The following is a 22,885-nucleotide window of genomic DNA, read 5'->3' on the forward strand; positions in this document are numbered from 1 at the left end:
GGCCGGGGCAAAGCACCTTTGTACAAATGTTCCCTTGATCCTCACAAACACCCATTTGCGAAGCTCCTTCATTCATCGAGCACCTTCTGCACACACCGGACTGGGGGCTGAGGATGCAAAGATGCCAAGTTCAGACCCTACTCAGGCTGGCGGGAGAGACAGGCATACAGACAGCAGCAAAAACAACCATTTATCGGGCACTTTCTTTTTTTTTTTTCTTATAGTAGGCCCTCTGCTCAGAACTTTGCATACATGGCCTCATTGAATTTAATCCTCAAAACAATTTTGCAAGGCAGATACAGTTATTTCCATTTTACAAGCAGAATTTGAAGGTCCTTGCCAAAAATCACATAACCAGACTTGTATTCTAGTCTTGGCTCCATCCCTTGACTACCCATTGCTGCCGAGCCGATTCTGACTTACAGCGACCCTTTGGGACAGAGTAGAACTGTCCCATAGGGTTTCCAAGGAGTGGCTGGTGGATTCCAACTGCCAACCTTTTGGTTAGCAGCGGAACGCTTAACCACTTCACCACCAGGGCTCAGTCACACTCTGCCTCCATGAGTACATCTGGAGAATGGGAATAACAATAGTACCCACCCCGTAAGGTGATGGTGAGAGTTCTGGGAGATTCCACAAATAAAGCATGGTGCTAGGCACACATGAAACTATCAGTGCTACTGCTACGATGACAATGACAATGACTACTACTACTACTACTAAAAACTTATCATTAAGGAGCCCTGGTAGCGTAATGGTTAAAGTGCTCGGCTACTAACCGAAAGGTTGGCAGTTCGAACCCACCAGCCTATCCCTGGGAGAAAGATGTGGCAGTCTGCTTCTGTAAAGATTTACAGCCTCAGAAACCCTACAGGGTAGTTCTACTCTGTTCTACAGGGTTGCTATGAGTTGGAATTGACTCGAAGGCAATGGGTTTGGTTTTGAGGAGCCCTGGTAGTGCAGTGGTTAAGTACTCGGCTGGTAACCAAAAGGTGGGTGGTTCGAACTCACCAGCCACTCCATGGGAGAATGAGGCAGCAGTCTGCTTTCATAAAGATTACAGCCTTGGAAACCCTGTGGGCAGTTCCACTCTGTCCTACAGGGTCACTATGAGTCACAATCGACTTGACGGCAATGGGTTTATTTTGCCTTTTTTATCACTACTATAAAAATAAATAATTTTATTTCATTAACAAAATGATCTCAAGGAATACTCTTCTCTTTCCTGTTTCCCCAGCTCTAGCAAGTAGGCACAGGGAACGACTAATTTTGAGCCCATTCTTATTAACAGGCATGGAGACACTGTGTGGTCTCATGGGACCCTGGGCCAGAAGGCCTAGATTCCAGCTCTACCCCTGCGCCAGCCAGCTTTGAGGCTCAGGCAAGGACCCTCAATATCTCAGCTCCTTTATCTCATCCCAGCTCCAACCCTTCCCCGTAAGCAGCCTCCTCCCTACCTCAGAGCTGGTCACCTGAAGCCACAGGTGACAAGGATCTTGTAGGACCTTTCTGGTACAGAGACCTGGGCAAGGACCGAGGGGCCCACTTCCAGGTTGGCTTTGTTCCCATGAAGTAACCAGCAGGGAGTCTGCAAGGGACACACATACCCACACAGCCACCGTCCCTCCTCTGCAGGGCCTCAGTCAGGGATTAGAGTTCACCTCACTCTTTGAGAAATTCCAATACATGAAAAGAGACTAAAGAATCTCAGAAAATACATGATACTAGAGACACCATAACTTTTTTCTCTGCCTAACAGACTCCTACACATCCTATAAGGTCCCAAACAAATAGTCCCCCTGTAAAGAACAGATCACTCTGTCCATAGCACATCCATTGCGCTCTGCACAGACTAAGCTACCATGGCATTTAATACATTTGGAAGTAATTAGACATGCACTTGTCTCCGTCTCTGTAAAATTATCTTCCTGAGGACAAAGACCCTGGTCTTAATCTCCACCATTTACTGACTATACTACGAGCCACAAACCAAGCAAAGGGCTTTCACCTACGTTATTACAGTTCTTACAATAACCATGCAGGCACACAGTGTCCACCTTACCGAAAATAAAACTGAGGTCCAGAAAGGTTAAGTCACCTGGCTAAGGCAGCTGACAATGTTGGAGCCAAGTCAGCTTAGGATCCCTGGGGCCTATTAGGTACTGGTTCAAAAAATGTTTGTGTGCTCAATTAAAAAAAAAAAAAATTGCGTGGCTCATGACACAGTGGATCAGATTGAGACTTCGAAGGACACGTGGAAATGACTGAGGCTGAGAGAAGAGGGAAAACACTCCCGTACTAGTTAGAAAAGCATAATGTGTGTGTGTTCGAAAGAGAAAGAAAAAGATCGAAAAGAGAGAGACGCAGACACGTCAGATGCAGAGAACTGGCCTTTGGGGTGACAGGAAGGATTCACGTGGAGGATAACCGAGAGGTAGGCTCAGAAAGGAAGGATGAGGACAGATAAGTAAAAGCCTTGAATCCCCAGCTACAGAGGCTCAACTTGTCAGAACGGCCGTCCCTGAGATTCCAGACGGCACTCCTGGACTCCTTGACCTAATGAGCCACCTGGCACCATCTGACTTCTAACCTCACACCTACCCTCTTGTCCCAATACCTAAGCTCAGGGTCACCTCCCCACACACCCCTGAAGGGCCGAGGGGGTGGGTCCTGGGAGGAGGGGGGTGGGGCGGAGCAGGGGCCCCACTGAAGGTCATTGAGGCAGGTGTGTGCACCTCGAGAATGTACTGGAGTGGCACTGCTGGGCACAGACACAGGCAAACACGTTTGAGCAAATTGGAACGCCATAAAAGTCTATTACAGCAAATCAAACAGCAGTCAGCATGACAGCCATTAGCCTGAAATGAATACACGGAGACTTAATGAGGTCTGTCGAGGCTGGCTTGGTGAATTAAGTTGCCAATTCTAGCAGGATTTCCCTTTTCTTTACAGACTTGAAAGCATCCACGCTGCCTCGTTAGGGCTTTCGACAAGTGAATTGCAGGGCCTTTCACCCTGATAAAATGGATAATTACATGTAGAACAGCTTAGCGAGGGGAGAGGGGTGGGTGGGAGGGGAACCAAGAACAAACAAACCCAAATACACACCTGCCTGGCTTTTCCTAAGCAGGGCTGGGCCCAGGCCGGGGCCTTCAGAGAGAATGGGGCCCACAGTACGGTGTGCAGGGTGGCAGGTGCACTCCTCTGGCCCCTGTCCACTCAGGTTCTCTTTTGGTTGTCCTAGCCCCCTGCTCCATGCCTCCTGTCCCCTACCTTTTACCTTCTTAAGCTCCACTCCCCAGCCCTAGGAGCCCTGATAATTGGGGCCGTTAAGCCCAGAGTCCGCAGGCAGTTACAGGGAGGCAAATTCCAAGTCTCCATCTACATGCGGGAGAACTTTCTAACAATGAGATCTGCCCCACAATCTACTCCCTGTCCACAGAGGATGTACTGAGCTCCCCATCCCTGGAGTTATGCAAGCAGAAAGTGGAAGACCATGTGTCTTAGAAGCTGTTCAGCGCTAAGTGCTAGGGCTGACTCAGAGAGTCCCAAACATGCCCCATCAGAATTTCCTGGGGGACTGGTTAGAATGTACATTCCCAGGCCCCTACAGCAACCCCAATTCAGTAGGTAGGGGAGAGGCCCAGGAAGCTGCATTTTTAACAAACTCTCTCAGTGGCAGTGAGGTTTGGGAAGCCCTGGGGGTTGAGCTCTATGGTCTTCCGCACCTGAGGGGTTCTGGGACATGCTAGAAGACAGTCCATCTTTGATGAAAGCTGGCTGCCTGAAGACATGATCCCCAGAAAACCAAGTCCCTCAGGCCTGGGATAGGAGGGATGGGAGCCCGTTCAAGAACAGGCCCCTCTTGCAGCCACCGGGGTTCTCTACCATCCCTTGAGGAACGATAATGTACTAAGGATAAGAACATGCTTCTCCCACTGGTTTTCATCCTCAGGTCATAGATGTTGGCCCTCGAAGGGGCCTGGGCCAACTCCCTAATTTGACAGCCATTAAGGCTGAAGCCAGCAGAGGGGCAGGGACAGGTCTAAAGTCTTACCCATCCAGTTGTTGGCATAGCCAGGACTAGAATCCAGGTATTGTGACCTCCAGTCTCCCTCGTCCCACAATACAACGCAGAGTGTCCACTTCTCACCTAGACAAGAGTCTGATGGAAACCTACCTCCTCCAGGAAGCCTGCTGAGATTTCTCTGATCACTCTGACAGCCCCCTCTGCACTCACCCATCCAGGGTCTGCAGCACTCAGTTTCTCTGGCTTGCATTTTTACCCTGTTCACATCTGCAGGGCTTCTCCACAGAGTCACACTTCTCAAGGGCAGGAGCCTAGAGTTTCCAGAGCGGCCTCAAATGCAAGCAGAAGACCCTAGGCTCAATTCTGGGCTGGGGGGCCAGCAGGCTCTTTGTTGACACCCCAGCAAGAGCCTGAGCCAGGCAGCTAAGTTCCAGCTCAGGTGACCATCCCAGGCCAAGGCTGCTCAGTGCCAGGCCACCTTGGGTCATGAGTGGCCCGGCCTCTGTCCAGCAGACACCACATCTCCATTGGCCACATTGGGTAGCCCAAGCAGGGCATCAAGTGTCAGGCCACCGAAGTGACCATGGATGTTTACACTGAGCAAGTAAGCCGCATGGGCATTCCTCCAAGGACGGTATTTCCTTTGCATTGGCCCTTCTCTCTTCACTCTTTTGATCAGATGGGCAGGGGTCAGGCCACTTTATCCTGTCTGCCCTTTTATTTTTCTTATATTAGGTAAGGAGGACTATGGTCCAGAGAGGTTAAGTGATATGCCCCAATGGATCCAGCAACTTGGTAGTAGAGCAGGGGACTAGACCTGGGGTCCATTGCCTTCTAGTTCCAGATCCTGTCATTCTCCATTGCTGCAGCCTCCCAGGTCTCTGCAAAGTGAGAGCCTGGCCCAGAGCCAAGAGCACTACAGACACTCAATAAATATTTGTTAAATAAATGAATGACTGAAGAGGCTCTACCCTTGGAGGCAGAGACCTCTGGAGAATCCCAAGGGATTCCAACAGGCCTGGGTGTTAGGGGCCACATCTCATGCCACAGAGGAGAGGAAAAGGCTGGCCTCTGGCCCAAGGGCATGGGAAAAGGGATGTGACCCCTCATCCCCTCACCATTGCTGCTGCCTGCGTCCCCCCTATGTGGAAGACAGAGGGCAGCCGTGCCTGCCAGGATGACAGCTGAGCAATGGGTCCAAGGCTCATTAACTCTGAGCAGTGCCCTTGGTTTCTGAGCCCAGGCCCGGAGTGCAGGCTGGCACGTAGAGACCCTTAATTAAATTAGGGAGACTTCCAAATGAGAGGCAGCCTGGAGCCAAGCTGCAGTCCCTGGACACACTGGCCACAACACAGGGAAATGTGTCCCCATGCTGAGCACTGCGGCTCTCCCTACTGTACCCCTGCCCTGGGCAGGGGAAAGGCAGGGCAACTTCTGGGCCTTCCCATCTGCACATCTGACACTTTCCTCCATGTGGTACAAGCGTAGGATCCTTGACGCACAGTGAGTAGGCAGGACCAGGGCCAGGGCCTGGGGGAAGGAGATGAGGTCTCTTCATCCTCTAGGGAATCTGAGTCTGCCCTGGAGTTAGGAGGCTCAAAGTTAAGGCTGTGTCACCTTGGGTAAGTCGACGCTCCCATGATGACCCTCAGTTTTCTCTCATCTATAAATTCAATAGGATGCTCCCAAAAGGCTCTGTACTTCCCTCATCCAATGACTTTAATACAAAGGAACTAGAACTCAAATGCCAGGGTGCCAACCTGCCTCTCGGACGGACTCCATCTCTGCTCCCATCCCAACCCTGCACTGCTGCCTCCCAACCTGGTTAGAATCTCTTTATCCACCACCTTCGGGGTCTTTAAATTGCTTTCTGCCAACCCAGAAGACTACTATCAGCCACCCGGGAGACGGACAGCAAGCAGTGAGAACCCTGGTGCCATCGAGAGCCAGCAGCCAGCTTATTAACGAACCGTTTGTAATGCAATAATTTGTACTTCTCAATTACCAGCAATGGCTTGATTTTACACACATGCACTCATGCAAACATACTCAGAGTACACAGACAACCCAAAGGAACTGGGGCCAAGGAGACTGGTGGGGAGAGGGGTGGATCAAAGGGCTGGGGAAAGCCCCTTTCTGGAACCATGGCATCTCCGTGTCCTGGAGGACCTGATTCTGGACAAAGTGAGAAGGCCTAGAGTGAGGCCTGCCAACCCACCCTGCTCACAGCCCACACTTGATGACGAATGGAAGCAAAGAGGACACGACACCTGCTTTCCAACTCCTATCCCACCCCTGGCTCCACTGGGGACTCAACCAAGTCAGGCCTGGCTCAGCTTTGAGGCTTCACTGATCCACTGGCCCAGCCACTCTTCTGGACTGCCAGATGGGCCCCATGTCCAGCATGGCCACCAGCCTGCCCAGAGCTGACACCTGCCTGAGCAGAGGCGTGGGCAGGAGAAGAGCTGGAGCTGCTGTCCCTACCTGACTCTTCAGCCTACCCCCAGACAGTTGGGGAGCAGCAGCCCCCTGAGTAGGACCCTCCCCAGGCTCCTACCTCAGGGATGCGCACGCTGTAGGGCTGGTTGTGAAATGTGGGCGCATTGTCATTCACATCCCCGACCTGGATGTTCACCTTCCGTGTGATCACCTGGCAAGAGAAGGGCAGAGAGTTAGTGCAGGCATCAGCCTCTGGCCTCTCTCCAACCCAGGAGCCCAGGGAACCTGCCAAGCCCAGGAACATGCCTCCCAGGGCAGCAGGGGCCTTAGAGGACACTCACCCCCTGGTGGTCGCTGACAGAAAACTCCACCGTGAATTCTGACTTGCTCTGAAAGAAAAGGAGAGAGTTAGAGAGGTGGGTGGAGCTTCCAGGTCCTGCATCCTAAATGGAGCAGGAGAGCCTCCAGCATTGCCCCAGGAATTTTTCTGGGCTCGACTTCTAAAGGCTCTCTTAAAAAATCAGCATTGACCTACGTGTTCATGAAGCAGATTAGGATATTGATTCCTTCCATAAAAGAGCAATAGATTAGAAGTCAGGAATCTTGGATTCCAGTCTTGGTTCTACCACTAAATTGCTGTGTAATCTTTAGTAAGTCACTAAACATCTCTGGGGCCACCTTCTCAAATGTGAAAAGATGACAGGAATTGAGGTTTTGTTCAAATCCCTACCTTAACTTGCTAAGGGGCACCATGTCACTGAAGTCCCTGGGTGGCATAAGCCGCTAAGTGCTTGGCTGCTAACCGAAAGGTTGGTGGTTCAAATTCACCCGGAGGTGCCTCAGAAGAAAGGCCTGGAGATCTACTTCTGAAAGATTAGCGACTGAAAAACTAATGGGGCCTAGTTCTACTCTGAGACACATGGGGTCACCACGAGTCAGAGTCAATCTGATGCCAACACATTTGGTTTGGTTTTTGTTTATGTCATCAATTCCTGCTTCTCTGGAAACACGCTTTGAGGAATGTTTGTTTGGGGGGGATAGACTTCTGTGCCCCACAGAGCCCCGTTCTACAGGGAATGAGCCCAGGGTTACTGTCCCCTTTGCCCATTCAATTGGATGGTGACACTTAGAGACACCCCCAACCACCCTATTCCATTCCAAGTCCAAGACATCAGCATTGACTCTTGAAGAGGGTTACCATTTAGGCAGGAAGACATGACTTCAGGGTCAGAATGGAATCTCAGGGGAAAGCCCCTGGAAGACGGTGAGCCACCCTTTCCCCAGGGTCTGCTTCTGCTCCCTGGGAAAGGGGTACGGGCAGGCCTTACCTCTCTGTCCAGTGGCTGCCGGAGCCACACCACACCGGTATCAGGCTCCACGGCAAAGAAGCGGGAGGCCTCCTCCCCAGACACGCCAAACACCAGGGGGTCATTGTCCATGTCTCGGGCCAGCAACTGGGTCACAGAGGAGCCTGGAGTAATCAAGGGAGAGAGCAGAGGGCAGAAATGGAAGGTCAGGGCCATTCCTTGGCACCTGGCTCCCAGGAGGGAGGAGCTACCTAGTGAACCTCTAGTTGGTCACTGACAATCCCAAGACACTTGTGAGTCCCTGGGCTCTGACCCAGGCTCCCACCTCCACCTGCCCACTCGTCATGGTGTATGTGCCTTTAACTGGAAATCATCATCATATTCCTGTCCTCAAGAAGGGAATGAAGTGGTGGGTGTCACCCTGCACAAGGAAGCAAAGCCTTGGCCAGAGGCTACGCCGTGTGCCAGGATACCTGGCCTGCAGCCCTGCCTGAGAGGCCCTAGCACAGGGCTTCTTCTCTTGGGTCCACAGCCCCTCTACGTAGCCTTCAGGTAAGGCAGTCAACTGCCCTAGTTTGTCCGAGACTGAGGCATTTACTGAGACACGTGCTAAAACCAGAAAAGTCACAGGCACACCAGGACAGCAGATCACCTTAGCTTCAGGGTGTCCTTACACCCCAGGGGCTGTGTGCAAAATACTATGAGTATACAGTGAGGCATCTTCTGTAGAGAGGGTCTGTGGTCTTCACCTGATTCTCAAAGGGGAGGTTACATTTGAAACCAGGGCCTCAGGCAAATCGCATCTTTTAAAACTTTAGTTTACCCTAGGAAGTGGGATGTCCCCAAATACTGACTCTCATATTTACTAAACAGCTCTGAAGATCAAGCTAAGTAAGGAAGGATTCCAAACTCTGACAATTTTATCTAGAAAAGAATGCTAATAAGCTTTTCTAAGGGAACTTTTAAAAGGACAATTCAGTTTTAACACAATGACAGCTACCATTTTTGAGGACTAACCATATGCCAGGCACTGGGGAAAGCAATTTCTCATTTAATCCTTATTATTATCTCACTTGGAGCCTTGGTGGCACAGTGGTTAAGCGTTTGGCTGCTAACCAAAAGGTCAGCAGTTTGTATGTGCCAGTGGCTACTTGGAAACCCTGTGGGGCAGTTCTTCTCTGTCCTACAGGGTCACTACCAGTTGGAATTAACTCAACAGCAGTGGGTATTATCTCATTTGAGGAGCCCTGGTGGCACAGTGGTTAAAGCATTCAGCTGCTAACAGAAAGGTCAACAGTTCAAACCCACCAGTCTGCTCTTCAGGAGAAAGATGTGGCAGTTGGCTTCTGCAAAGATTCACAGTCTTGGAAACTCTATGGGGCAGTTCTACCCTGTCCTAGAGGGCACTACGAGTCAGAATCAACTCGACGGCAGTGGGTTTGGGTATTATCTCATTTAATCCTTACTGTTATCTCATTTAATTTTTACTGTTATCTCACTTAATTTTTACTATTATTTCCACTTAAGAGACAAGGCAAGGAAGAGTGATTAAGTAACTTAACCAGGGCCACACAGTTAGTAAGATGGATTCAAATTCAAGCATTCTGGGCCAGAGGCCATGTTTGTTCCATAGCCTTACACATTTCAACACTTGATGTGTGGGCTCAAGGCTTGAGACTTCCATGGGCATGACCTTATCAGGCCCTAACTGAAAGCCAAACACTTAAAAAGGGAGATACTTGTCATTTTAGTGCATTTATGACATGCCAGACACCAAGCTAAGCCCATTCACATGAGTTCTCTCTATTTGGTAGCCACTGTTCTACTCATTTCACAGATTAGAAAGTCAAGGTTCAGAGAGGCAAAGTAGCCTCACCAAGGTCACACATCAGAACAGCAGACTGGATATGGTAGCAGCTAAGATGATGGGAGGAGGTACTAAGCAGGAGAAGGAGAAGTAAAACCATGGAACAGAGTTGGAACAACCTCAGCGACCTCTGGGGAGCCCAACCTTTCATTTTATAGACACAGAAGACAAAGGCATTTAGCAAGTTGCCCAAAGTAAGACGGTGAGCAACAGAGTCAGGACTTCTACCCAAGTTTCCAGATTCCCAGTCCAGTGTTCCTTCTAGATGGAGAAGGATGGAGATCTATGAAGTCATAAATGAACCAAGGACATCTTCCCAAAGCGTCCATATTGCTCAATGACAAGCAATTATTTTATACTAAAACAAACAGGAATACGTTAGGAGCGGAATGTAAAATTTAGTTTATTTTTTAAAAACACCATGGAAAGCTATAAAGAAATTTCTAGCCTCCCCAGACTTCCAAGGACATATCTTCTCTTTCCTTTGCCCTCAGGGGTCCTTTAGTGACAAAGTTTGAGAAACACTGAGCTACTTCCCAATGCCTTGGGGAGAGCCTACATGGGGAAACTGGGGGTCCCTGCCAGTCCAAAGACAACAATGAGTCCATGGAAATCTGCAGCCTCCCCTCACCCCCCACCCACATACTCCGCAAGGCAGACCTCCCCTGCCAACCTCCTTCCAGGCCCAGCCCAAGGTGGGTGAGGAGCTGAGCTCCAGGCTGGCCAAGGGATTTTGAGAGGGCTAAGTGGTCCTCCAGCCAAGGTCGCATAACTCAGCCAATACCCCAAATGGCTCTCCAGGCCCAAAACTCAGGTCCTCTCAAGAGGGGGGGCTCTGGGCAGGACAGGGATGGGGCCATCAGCTGCTGTCACCCACCCTGTAATTTCCTGGACTTTTTATCCATTTTCCCCTCAATTATGTGCTGCTCAAAATGGTCCTTTTTGGCTTCCTCACGGGCTCTTGCCTGCTCACGCCTTCTCTGTGTCCCAGGTAATTGTTAGTGACCTTTTCTAAGTGCACTAATTAAAGGTGCCGATTTAATATTATATTTAAGACAAGATGCCCCACAATTTTCCAGCTGGGCAGCACACATACCCACCCCCCTACCCCCCCACCCCACCCAGCTATGTTCTGCCACTCTGCAGAAACTGGGTCCAGCCTCAGCTTCTCCAGAAAACAAAGCTTGTCTCCACCAGGGAAGGCTTCCAGGGACCTCTGCGCCATTTTGACAAGAATGAGGATAATCTGTGGGCCCAGCTCCAACCTACTGTTCATGGGAATCACCCCTGGCTATGACCTTGGGGTACAGAGGCCACACTCTGGGTTTGGTCCCACCTGAGAAACAGAGAATATACCAGGATCTCAGGGCTATAGAATACCTATTGTTCTCTCCAGTGGTAAGGATACTTAAGGATTCACAGGCACTGGGGTGCCCCCTGTATGGTGGACAAATAGGAGGTGGGATACTCTCTGTAGCAGTGTTCTGGGTACCTCAGCCATTCTGGGTACCTCAGCCATTACCCCATAGCACATACCATTTCCATGCACACCAGCCTGACTTCCAACTGCCAGACCCTATGAATCTGCTTGAGGGTTTCTGGCCATCGGAGTCCACTCTATCCCCCCACAGGACAGGCTGGAAGTGCCAAGGAACTAAAGCCAGTGGTAGCAGCACTCAACGAATGACTGATAGAAGATGGTGGATAGAGATGAGAGTTGGTAGATAAATGCCCAGCTTCCTCCCCTTTTGAGGGGGTAACTCAGAGATACCTGTTCTACACTGGGTCTTAGAGATCCCCATTGGGATTAATCTCCAGTTGTCCAAGTGGCAACTTGATGGATAATGCATCTTCATGACTTCATTGCCTTCCCTCTCATGTCCTGACTCCCCTCCCTACCTGTGTCTCCTGGAATCCTCCTCCCCAATAAACTATTTGCACTTGAATCCTCATCACAACATCTGCTTCTGGGGAACCCAAATAAGAAAAAAAAAAAAAAGACACTCCCTAAAAAGGTTAGCATCAGAGCCTCCTGGGGAGCTTGTTTCAATACAAATGCCCAGGCCCTGCTGACTCAGTTGACTGGAGTATAGCCCGAGTCTACTCTCTAAGAGCTTCCCTCCGCTCCCTGCAAAAGACTCTGATGCATGGCCAGGCTTGGAAATCCTGGCTAGTTTATAGCAGGTGATATTCAAATATTTAACAACGGCCACAGTACAAGCATCAACCAATCAGAAAGGATGCTGGCCATAAACAATGGACCAGTGAGGACTGACTGTAAGTCAGTCTGGTTTATGGCACACATTTCAGATGCAGGGAAAAGCTCCTCAGGTCTCAGGATGATTTAAAGGCTCAGTCTTAAGGCTCCAGGCTCAATCAGTGCAGCTGGACAACCTCTGTGCACTTGGCCTCCCTCTACCCTCATGGTGAAGGGTAACTCAGAGGGCCTGAGGTCCCTGCACTGTGCCAACCCAATTCAGGCTACAGCCCAGCCTAACTCATGGGTAGAAAGTAGAATTTTAAGGCACTTAAATAATGACTTACATCTGATCATGGCCAAGGCCATAGTGCTCTGGTTGGGGTCACACATCCTCGGGCATCAAACACCAGGCTCTCTGGGCTCACTTCCACTCTGGCCCCATGGGCCTCCTTTCTGCCCCTGAACAGGCCAAGTTTGTTGCTGCATCGGGGCCTCTTACAGATTGAATTGTGCCCCCTCCCCCCCACTGCAAATGATATGTTGAAGTCCTAACCCTTGTACTTGTAAATGTGACCCTGTTTGGAAATAAGGGTCTTTGAAGATGTTATCAGGTTAACATGAGAGTGGGTCCTAATCCAATCTGAGTGGTGTCCTTATAAAAGAGGAAAAGAGACACAGAGGCTGGGAGGGCTGGGAGACAGAGAAAAGGAGCCTTGTGAGGCTGCAGCTGCAAGCCAAGAACATCTGGAGCTCCCAGAAGCCAGAGGAGAGCCATGGAACAGGTTCTCCTTCAGAACCTCAGAAGGAATCAACATGGCCAACACCCTGGTCTTGGACTCCCAGCCTCCAGAAATGTGGGACAACAAATCTCTGTTCTTATAACCACCCAGTTTGTGGTATTTTGTTACGAGATACGTAACAAAATATCCCTAGGAAATGAATACAGGGCCTTTGCCTCGGTTGGGCCTTCTGCTGGGAATGTTCCTAGTCTATGTTGCTACATGCCAGCTTTTTTATTGTTCACCTCTCAGGTCAAAAGCTACCTACCCCAAATACTCAATCAGACAGATAATCTATCTGAAGTCTGTCATCGACTTCACAGCCCTCACCCCTCTGAAATTATCGTCTTTATCCACTTGACTTACGGATTGCCTGGCCCTACCCACCACCCAGCACTCTCATGGGAGCACTGGCCTTGCTTGTTGTGTTGCCTGTCCTCTGTTGTATCTCTAAGCCTATCACAGAAGCTGGCATCTAGTAGGTACTCAAAAAATAGTTCCTGGATAGATAAATGAATTCTACCACCTGCCTAGAGGTGTTAGAAGATAGTCCCCCAAAGTCATGAAGATCTCTGAGCCGTACCAAGAGGAGAGAGTGTAGCAAGTTAATTCTTAATTATGCACACTAATGGACAGGAAAAAGCATGCCTAACAGAAACCTAATAATGACCAAACTGTAGCACTTGGCTTGAGATGCAGGCAGAATCATAGTTGGGCACTGGCTGGGAGTCCAGGCTCTCAGAATTGGCCATGTACTCCATCCTGAGAGCTGGGTACCCCATCTTGGGGCACGTACCTCATCCTTGGGGCCATGCATCCCATCCTAGGGGCTACGTATCTCATCCTGGGGCCTAGTCCATCCTGGGAGCTAAGTATCCTATCTTGAGATATGTATCCTGGGGCTGTGTATCCCATCCTGGGAGTCAGGTACTCCATCCGGGAGCCAGGGGCTCTGGTGGGTGTGGGGCCGTGCTCAGTTGGCTGCACAGTCCCTGGGAGGCTCAGGGCTAGTGACATATCTCCTCTCAGCAGCAGGCCACATCCATCTTCCGGGCAAGGGGCAGACAATCACAGCCTTCCCTACAGCCCCTGCTGGGCCCATGCTGATCACTGAGATGGCTGTCTTTACTATTATTGTTGTTATTTGCACTGCGGGATCAGGGCTGGAATGGTTTGTCACACCGCTCCTGGGGAGCTGCGGGTCTTTGGCCACTGGCAGAGGAGGGCAAGGCAGGTTGCAAGGCTTTTTTTTTTTTTTCTGGAAGGGGGAAGGATAAATGCTATGTTTGTTCCCAAAATATGAAGAGGGTACTGTGGGAAGAATAAAGGGTAAGAAGCACACACCATGCTTTCTCCTTACAGTGGGGTCTTCTTAAAGCATCCCTCTGATTGTGCCACACCCTACTCAAACACCTCCTGGGGTCCCCTCAGAACTAAAACCCCGTTCCTCACCATGATGTCTAATCACGTTCCAAGGTGTCCCCAGCCTCCCCTGGCAGTCGCACTTCCCACTGCAGCCCTGGGCTCAGCCCACCAGGCTGCTGCCGTCCCCCCAGCTCACAGCGCCTTGTGCAGCTCCACACCCATTCTGCGGTTGTTCTTTCAGCCTTGGAAGCCCTTCCTTCTCTCACTGCCTCTCCAAATCCAAGTCCCCCCTAAAGGCACACCTCAGACGCCACCTCTGCCATAAAGTTCTCTCAGTCAGAGTCACTGTTCTCTCCTCTGTGCTCCCTGATTCATGAAGGTGGAGGCCGATGTTCCGGGACACACTGGGCAAATCTTTCTTCTCCCCTCCCCACGCTCCATGATTAACCCTTGTTCCTCTGGGGTCAAGAAGCTAGCAGTGCCAGTCCCTTGCCCATGCAGACATTGCTAATCAATCACAGCACCCTCTCCTGTTGAGTCCATATTCAACTTCAGAATCCTTCACAACACTGGCTCCACGTAACCCAAAACCAAACCCACAGCTGTCGAGTCGATTACGACTCACAGCGACCCTATAAGACAGAGCAGAACTGCCCCACTACGCCACCAAGGTTTCCAGTATAGGGTCGCTGTGAGTCGGAATCGACCCGACGGCAAGGGGTTATGGGTTATAGCTCCACATAGTCACTAAAAAAAAAGGCACATGAGAACCAAGCTTTTGCCATCTGTGAGCGAAAAGGCCTTCACGCTAGCGCTGACCTTCTGCCCCTTCCTGTCCAGGGGCCACGGTCATGGCAGTCAGGAGCAAGAGGGACAGGCGTGGCATCTACAGGTAAGCACAAAAACAGGGAGCAGTTATGGCTTGAAGAGGCTGAGGAGCTTTGGAAATAAGATCCAAACAGACAAAGCACCTTCTCATTTTGCAGAGTGGGGAGTAGGGGTCCTGGCGGGGAGAGGGTTGCCTGGGGTAGGGCCATGCGTCGGTAAGTGGCTGAGCCAGCCAGGAGATGCAGATGGCAGGCCTCCAACCCCAAATTCCAATATCATGGGTTATGACTAGGGTTTTCTGTGAATAGCCACTCCACTCCAGCCCATGGCCATCAAGCCTGCTGCACACCTCCCCACCCCCGTTCAGAAGGGAAACTCATTCTCCTCCTGGCGAGGAGGGGCCTCTGCTAGGTCTCTGCCATAGCCGGGAGTTCCTGTCCTCCTCTCTCCCCAAGGAGGAGCCCCCCAGGGCCTGAGCTGGGGTTGGAACCTGCAGTGTCGTTTGTCTCCACTCCAGGATCAGACAGGCCAGTTAAGTGCCTTAATTCCTGGGGATAATCTCGTTTGTTTTAGGTTTCCCTCCCCACTCCCCTGCCTTCCATCAGGTACCTTCTCTCTAATCCCCCTGGGTCCTGAACTGGGTTTGACCTCAGGTGAGCTGGGGTTTTGTTTTGCTTTTTGTTCTAGGTCCTGCCTACACTGACCTGGAGGAGCTGGAGGAGGCAGAGTGAGATCTGACCTCAGCCCCCCACTCTCCTGAGAAGCACGTCAACTCCAAAGCCACCCTTTACTGACTGATGCCCCCATTCTCATCAGAAAATCCTTGCCCTGGATGAAGGGAATCAACTCTGTCTCCAAAACCCACAGGCCACCTTCACGCCCTCTCTCTCCCGCAGCTCAGTCCATTCACAGTAGATAGCATGAACCTTATGGGGGAAGGAAATAGCATTTATTAAGCACCTACTGTTTGTTGGGTACCATGCACCCTATCATATGTTTCTCAAAATTACCTAGAGAAAGTGGTTAGCATCCCTACTATAAAGATGAAAAAAACTGAAGCTCAGAGCAGTGAACTGACCTGCCCAAGGTTTGGCTGAGTCAGGATTGGAATCCAAGTCTGACTAAGCTCAGAATTCATGTTCCGTCCACTACTTCATGGCTTTTCTCACAAAGCCTTTTAACCAAGTCCAAAAATGAGCAGCTGAATGCAGCCTCCTCCTTGTCCAACAGAGGCTGACCCTCACGGGGGTCCCAGGCCACACAAACCCCTCCATATTTCAGGCTGCTCTGGGGTTACTTGGCTGGCCTGAGGATGAGCACCCTTGAGATATGAACTGTGGGGGCCCCCCCCTCCACTACCTGGCTTTCCACACCTCAATTATCACCTGGCAGCAAGCAACACTGATTCCCTCCCAAGAGTCAGAGAAGGGTAGGTTCTAGTTAACCAGTGAGAAAGGAGCCATTAGACAGAGCAGGATAATACAAACTCAGAAGGCTCTGGGGCAGGGAGGAGGTGGAAGAAGAGTGTGCGCATGTGTGTTTCATTAATAAGGCCCAGAAGAAAAGATGAGACATTCAATGCCAACATTTGAGGGACCTGGTCCCCAGTCTCAGAAATCTGGAGCTGTTTTGTTTCTGGTGCAACGCAGTAACTTAAGAGCTACCATTCACCAACGGCTATCAGAACATAGCCTTGTTTTGGGAAATAGGGTTTTTCTTTGCAGATGTTATCAGTTAAATTAATGGAGTCATATGGGGGGTAGGGCAGGCCCTGATCCTAATCCCTTCTGAGTGGCATTTGATGACAGAGAAGGACAGACAAGGGACTAGGCATACACAAGGGGAAGTGAGCACGTGAGGACTTGTTTACAACCCAAGGAATGCCAACAAGTGCTCAGAGCTACAGAAACTGAAGGAGACAAGGAAAGAACCACAGAGAAAGAGCCCTGCGCTGCTGACTCCCTGAACTCAGACCTCTAACCTCCAGAGCTGTGAGAAAATAAGTTTCTATTCTTTAAAGCCACCTACTTTTTGGTATTTTGTTACAGCAGCCCTAGAAAACTGACAGTCACAGAGAGGTTAAGTTACTTGACTAAAGACACACAGCTCATGAATGGGAGAGCTGAGATTGTTCACCAGCCCTTCTCATTCCCATCCCTCCATTACAGTCATTCATTCACTCAGCAAACACTTCCTGAGCTCCTGCTCTGTGCCAGGCATTGTTCCAGGCACTGGAGATACATCAATGAACAAAACAGACCAAAGTCCCCGCCCTCCTGGAGCTGACATTCCAGTGGACAGATCTATATATCTATTATGCCCCATGGTTTTCCTGGCCTTTCGCTGGAACGTTTGAGAAGAACAAGCATGGGTTTAGGGTCTACTCAAAGGCTGGGTATATGTAGAACTATGTTCCCCATCCTTGGCCTTTGTTCACAGGCTGTGACCTCCAGGATGAGTGCTCTGTGGAGTCCTAGGGCAGGGGCTTGAGGACTTGGACATAGGATCAGAGGACACAGGAGAAGCTTTGGGAATAAGGAAGCTCAATGAAACCCCTTTATTACGATGGAGAGACTCAGCCGTCCGGACATAGCAGAACAAACATGAGCTGGGCCTGGTCTACACACAGACATCACTAGCTGCATGGCCATGGGTAAGTTGCTCCCCTTTCTGGTGCTATGTGGGGCTGGAGTCAATGTCAAAGCTCAGGGGTCTGTGGAGAGAATCAAATCCAAGTTTGGCAATGAGCTGCAGTTCATGTGCCAATGCTGGCCCCAGGTCACGGGTCTGTGGGCATTATATGGAGGAGGATTTCCAGGCTGCCCTGAGCTTGGTAGGACAGGGCACTGTGACATCAGTGACAGCTGACATGATGGGGCATGCAGCGGTAGTTACACATGTGACATTCACTTGCCGTTCTTGATGTGGCCGACAAGCCCATCCTACAAAGGAGAAAGCAGGGCTGAGTGGCTCAGTGACTAGTCCACAGCCACCCAGGTAGCCGCTAACAGGTGGCAGAACTCAGACTCCAGTTGGCCCCTGGGGGTCCCAATCCAATGTTCTTGCCATTACGTCACAGTAAGGCCCTATCAGTGAAAACAGTTATAATGTTACAATTCTTTCTGTCACCTATTATGGATGCAAGATGTCTCTAGGTGGTGCAAACAGTCAACATGCTTGGCTGCTAACCTAAAGGTTGGAGGCTCGAGTCCACCCACAGGCACCTTTGAAGAAAAGCCTTTCAACCTACTTCCAAAAAATCAGCCATTGAAAACTATATGGAGCACAGCTCCATTCCGACACACAGGAGGTCACCATGAGTCAGAATCAACTCAGTGGCAACTGGGTTTTGGTTTTTCTGTGGGTGCAAGATAGAAGGGTATGTACAACACAGTCCCAGATCTCAAGAGTTTACAATCTGGTTGAGAGAGAAGAAGAAAACATTTAGGGTGTTCCCTGACCCAGAGGCCTGGGAGCCAACGTCCATGGTAGACTGGATATTTTTTCTGCCCAGAAATAGCAGCCTGAGCGTGAAACAGCCATAAAAAAAAAAAAAAAAAAGCCTCTGGAATGCTCTGTTTGACCTTTCAGAGTCCTTGCTGCAAATCCCAGCCCCACGGGGCCTGAAGCCCTGTCACTGGGACTGGGAGAGCCAAGTGGTAGTTACTAGATTTAATAACAGTGATAATAATGGGGTGGGTTTTTCCCCCCTCTCCTGAAACTTTTCAATTCATTGAACTGTTCAATTAACTTTACAAAAGGAAATGTGGAAAAATGATGGCAAACTGAACTTGACATTATCATTAAAATAAACAGAGCACTGCAGGCCTTTAAAGGCTCACAAAGAGATTATCCAAACACTCTTAGGCACACACTGCCTCCTTCCTGCTCAGGAGGGACCTGGTGCTCCCCTCCCGTCCTGAGCTGGTAGCCAGGGTCAAAAGTCACCCTCCCCAGAATTCAGGAGTGATGGCAACCTTGGCAGGAGGGTGAGGGCCTCCAGCAGTGAGGCAGCACCTGAGCATGGCTCTCCACTAGTGGGCTGTAATCTCTATGCCATCCTTCCACTCTGGGCCTCCTTCCTGGCGCAAACAACGGCTCCAGGGAGTCTCAGCCTGGCTGCACGTTAGGTCACCGTGGTACCTTTGAAACCCAGGTGCCCAGGCTGCACCCCAAACCAACTACATCAGACTCCTTGGGGGAGGGCCTCAAGCATCAAGAGTATGTTACTGCTCTGTTCAGTTTTAATTATTATTGTGTTAAAATATGTTGTTGTTGTTAGGTGCCACAGAGTCAGTTCTGACACAAAGCAACCCTGTGTAGGACAGAACAAAACACTGCCCAATCCTGCACCATCCTCACAGTCGTTGCTATGCTTGAGCCCACCACTGCAGCCACCGTGTCAATCCATCTCGTTGAGGGGCTTCCTCTTTTTCTGGACCCTCTACTTTACCAATTATGATGTCCTTCTCCAGGGACTGGTCTCTCCTGATAAAACATGTCCAAAGTACGTGAGACAGTCTCACCATACTAGTTTCTAAGGAGCATTTTGGCTGTACTTCTTCCAAGACAGATTTGTTCGTTCTTCTGGCAGTCCATTCTTCACCAGCACCATAATTCAAAGGCATCAATTCTTCAGTCTTCCTTCTTCATTGTCCAGCTTTCCCATGCACATGAGGTGATAGAAAATACCATGGCTCAGGTCAGGTGCACTTTAGTCTTCAAAGTGATATCTTTGCTTTTTAACACTTCAAGGTCTTTTGCAGCAGATTTGCCCAGTGCGATGCGTCATTTGATCTCTTGATTGCTGCTTCCATGGGTGTTGATTGTGGATCCAAGTAAAATGAAATCCTTGACAACTTCAACCTTTTCTCCTTTTATCATGATGTTACTTATTGGTCCAGTTGTGAGGATATTTGTTTTCTTTACGTTGAGATATAATCCATACTAAAGGCTGTGCTCTTTGATCTTCATCAGCAAGTGCTTCAAGTCCTCTTTGCTTTCTGAAGCAAGGTCGTGCCATCTGCATATCACAGGTTGTTAATGAGTCTTCCTCCAATCTTGATGCCTCATTCTTCTCCATATAGTCCAACTTATTGGATTATTTGCTCAGCATACAGATTAAATAAGTATGGTGAAAGGATACAACCCGGACGTACACCTTCCCTGACTTTAAACCATGCAGAATCCCCTCATTCTATTTGAATGACTGCCTCTTGATCTATGTACAGCTTCCTCATAAGCACAATTAAGTGTTCTGCAATTCCATTCTTTGAAACATTATCCATAATTTATTATGATCCACACAGTCATGTGCCTTTGCACAGTCAATAAAATGCAGGTAAACATCTTTCTGGTATTCTCTGCTTTCAGCCAATATCCATCTGACTTCATCAATGATATCCCTTGTTCCATGTTCTCTTCTGAATCAGATTTGAATTTCTGGCAGTTCCCTGTCGAAATACTGCTGCAGCCGCTTTTGAATGATCTTCAGCAAAAATTTACTTGTGTGTGATATTATGATATTGTTCAATAACTTCTGTATTCTGTTGGATCACCTTTCTTTCGAATGGGCTCAAATATGGATCCCTTCCAGTCAGTTGGTCAGGTAGCTAGCTGCCTGCTGTCTTCCAAATTTCTTGGCATAAATGAGTAAGCGCTTCCACTGTTGCATGTTGCAACCATTTGCTGAAACATCTCTACTGGCTTTCTGTCAATCCCTGGAGCCATGTTTTTCACCAATACCTTCAGTGCAGCTTGGACTTCTTTCTTCAATACCATCAGTTCTTGATCATTTGCTACCTCCTCAAATGGATGATGAACGTGGACCAATTCTTTTTGGTACCCTGACTCTATATTCCTTCCATCTTCTTTTGACACTCCCTACGTCGTTCAATATTTTGCCCATAGAAACTATCAATATTGCAGCTCAAGTCCTGAATTTTTTCTTCAGTTCTTTCAGCTTGAGAAACGCTGAGTGTGTTCTTCCCTTTTGGTTTTTTAACTCCTGGTCTTTACACATTTCATTATAATACTTTACTTTGTCTTCTCAAGCCGCCCTTTGAAATCTTCCATTCAGTTCTTTTACTTCATCATTTCATCCATTCGCTTTAGCTACTCTACTTTCAAGAGCAAGTTTCAGCGTCACTTTTGACATCCATTTTGGTCTTTTCCTTCTTTCCTGTGTTTTTAATGACCTTTTGCTTTCTTCATGTATGATGTCCTTGATGTCATTCCACAACTCATCTGGTCTTTGGTCATTCGTGTTCAAAGTGTCAAATCTCTTCTTGAGATGGTCTCTAAATTTAGGTGGGATATACTCAAGGTCATGGAAACCCTGCTAGCGTAGTGGTTAAGTGCTACGGCTGCTAACCAAAGGGTCGGCAGTTTGAATCCACCAGGCACTCCTTGGAAACTCTGTGGGGCAGTTCTATTCTGTCCTATAGGGTCGCTATGAGTCAGAATCGACTCGATGGCACTGAGTTTGGTTTTGTTTTGGTTTATACTCAAGGTCATATTTTGCCCCTCATGGACTTGCTCTGATTTTCTTCAGTTTCAGCTTGAACCTGCACATGAGCAGTTGATGGTCTGTTCTGCAGGCAGCCCCTGGCCCTGTTCTGCTGATACTGAGCTTCTCCATCATCTCTTTCCACAGATGTAGCGGGTGATTTGATTCCTATACAGTCCACCCAGTGAGGTCTATGTGTATAGCCACTGTTTATGTTGTTGAAAAAGGTATTTGCGATGAGTAAGTTGTTGGTCTTGCAAAATTCTACCGTGGGTCTCCGGTGTCGTTTCTATCACCGACCCTGTATTTTTCAACTACTGATCCTTTTTCTTTGTTTCCACCTTTTGAATTTCAATCGCCAATAATTATCAATGCATCCTGGTTGCATGTTTGATCAATTAGATCAATGTCAGGCTGCGGAATTTGGCAAAAATCTTCAATTTCTTTATCTTTGGCACTAGTGGTTGTTGTGTAAATTTGAACAATAGTCGTGTTAACTCATCTTCCTTGTAGATGTATGGATATTATCCTATCACTGACAGCACTGTACTTCAGAACAGATCTTGAAATGTTCTTTTTGAAGATAAATGCGGTGCCATTCCTCTTCAATTGGTCATTCCCAGCAGAGTAGACCATAAGATTGTCTGATTCAAACCGGTGAATACCATTCCATTTCAGCTCACTAATGCCTAGGATATCGATCTTTATGTGTTCCATTGCATTTCTGATGATCTCCAATTTTCCTAGATTCATACTTCATACATTTCATGTTCCAATTATTAATGGATGATTGCAGCTATTGCTTCTCATTTTGAGTCATGCCATATCAGCAAATGAAAGCCCCGAAAGCTTTTCATTAATGTCATTAATGTTGACTCTACTTTGAGTACCTTTCAAGCTGACGGGCTCACCTTCCAGCACTATGTCAAACAATGTTCTGCTGCTATTCATAAGGTCTTCACTGGCCGAGTTTTTCAGAATTAGACTGCCAGGTCCTTCTTTGAAGTCTGTCTTAGTCTAGAAGCTCCACTAAAACCTGTCCACCATGGGTGACCCTACTAGTATTTGAAATACTGGTGGCACAGATTCCGTTATCACAGAAACACACAAGCCACCACAGTATGACAAACCGACAGACGAGTATTGGTGGTAAAATATATATAAAATTTGCCATTTTAACTACTATGAAGTATGAAATCAGAGACATTAATTACACCCACATGTGCATCCATCACCGCTATCTATTTGCGAAACATTTTCATTATCCCAAACAGGAACTCAGTAACACCTGAGCAATAAATCCCCACTCTCCCCTTCCCCAGCCCTTGTTGTTATTGTGAGTTGCCATGGAGTTGGCTCTAGCTCAGGGTGTTGTTATGTATAACAGAATGAAACACTGCCTGGTCCTGTGCCATCTTCATGATCGTTGATACATTTGAGTCCACTGTTGTGGCCAGTATGTAGTGTCTTCCAACATAGGGGGCTCATTTTCCAGGGCTATATCAGACAGTATTCTGTTGTGATCTAACTATAAGGCTTTTATTGGCTAATTTTTGGAAGCA

At 48.7% G+C, this 22,885-nt stretch overlaps 1 protein-coding gene across 5 annotated transcripts in view; it reads right to left on the minus strand.

The window, feature by feature from the left end:
- Positions 1 to 22,885, minus strand: part of CDH23 (cadherin related 23) — a 528,116-nt gene that overhangs the window by 383,079 nt on the left and 122,152 nt on the right. For all 5 annotated transcript variants that reach the window (XM_049855780.1, XM_049855785.1, XM_049855781.1 and 2 more), the window contains exons 4-6: positions 7,798 to 7,940; positions 6,811 to 6,858; positions 6,588 to 6,680 (exon numbers count right to left, since the gene is read on the minus strand). In XM_049855780.1, coding sequence (XP_049711737.1) covers positions 6,588 to 6,680; positions 6,811 to 6,858; positions 7,798 to 7,940 — 284 coding nt within the window. The remainder of the gene's footprint in view (positions 1 to 6,587; positions 6,681 to 6,810; positions 6,859 to 7,797; positions 7,941 to 22,885) is intronic.

The sequence above is a fragment of the Elephas maximus genome, chromosome 16 (genome assembly GCF_024166365.1).
Source record: "Elephas maximus indicus isolate mEleMax1 chromosome 16, mEleMax1 primary haplotype, whole genome shotgun sequence".
Classification (NCBI taxonomy): Eukaryota; Metazoa; Chordata; class Mammalia; order Proboscidea; family Elephantidae; genus Elephas; species Elephas maximus.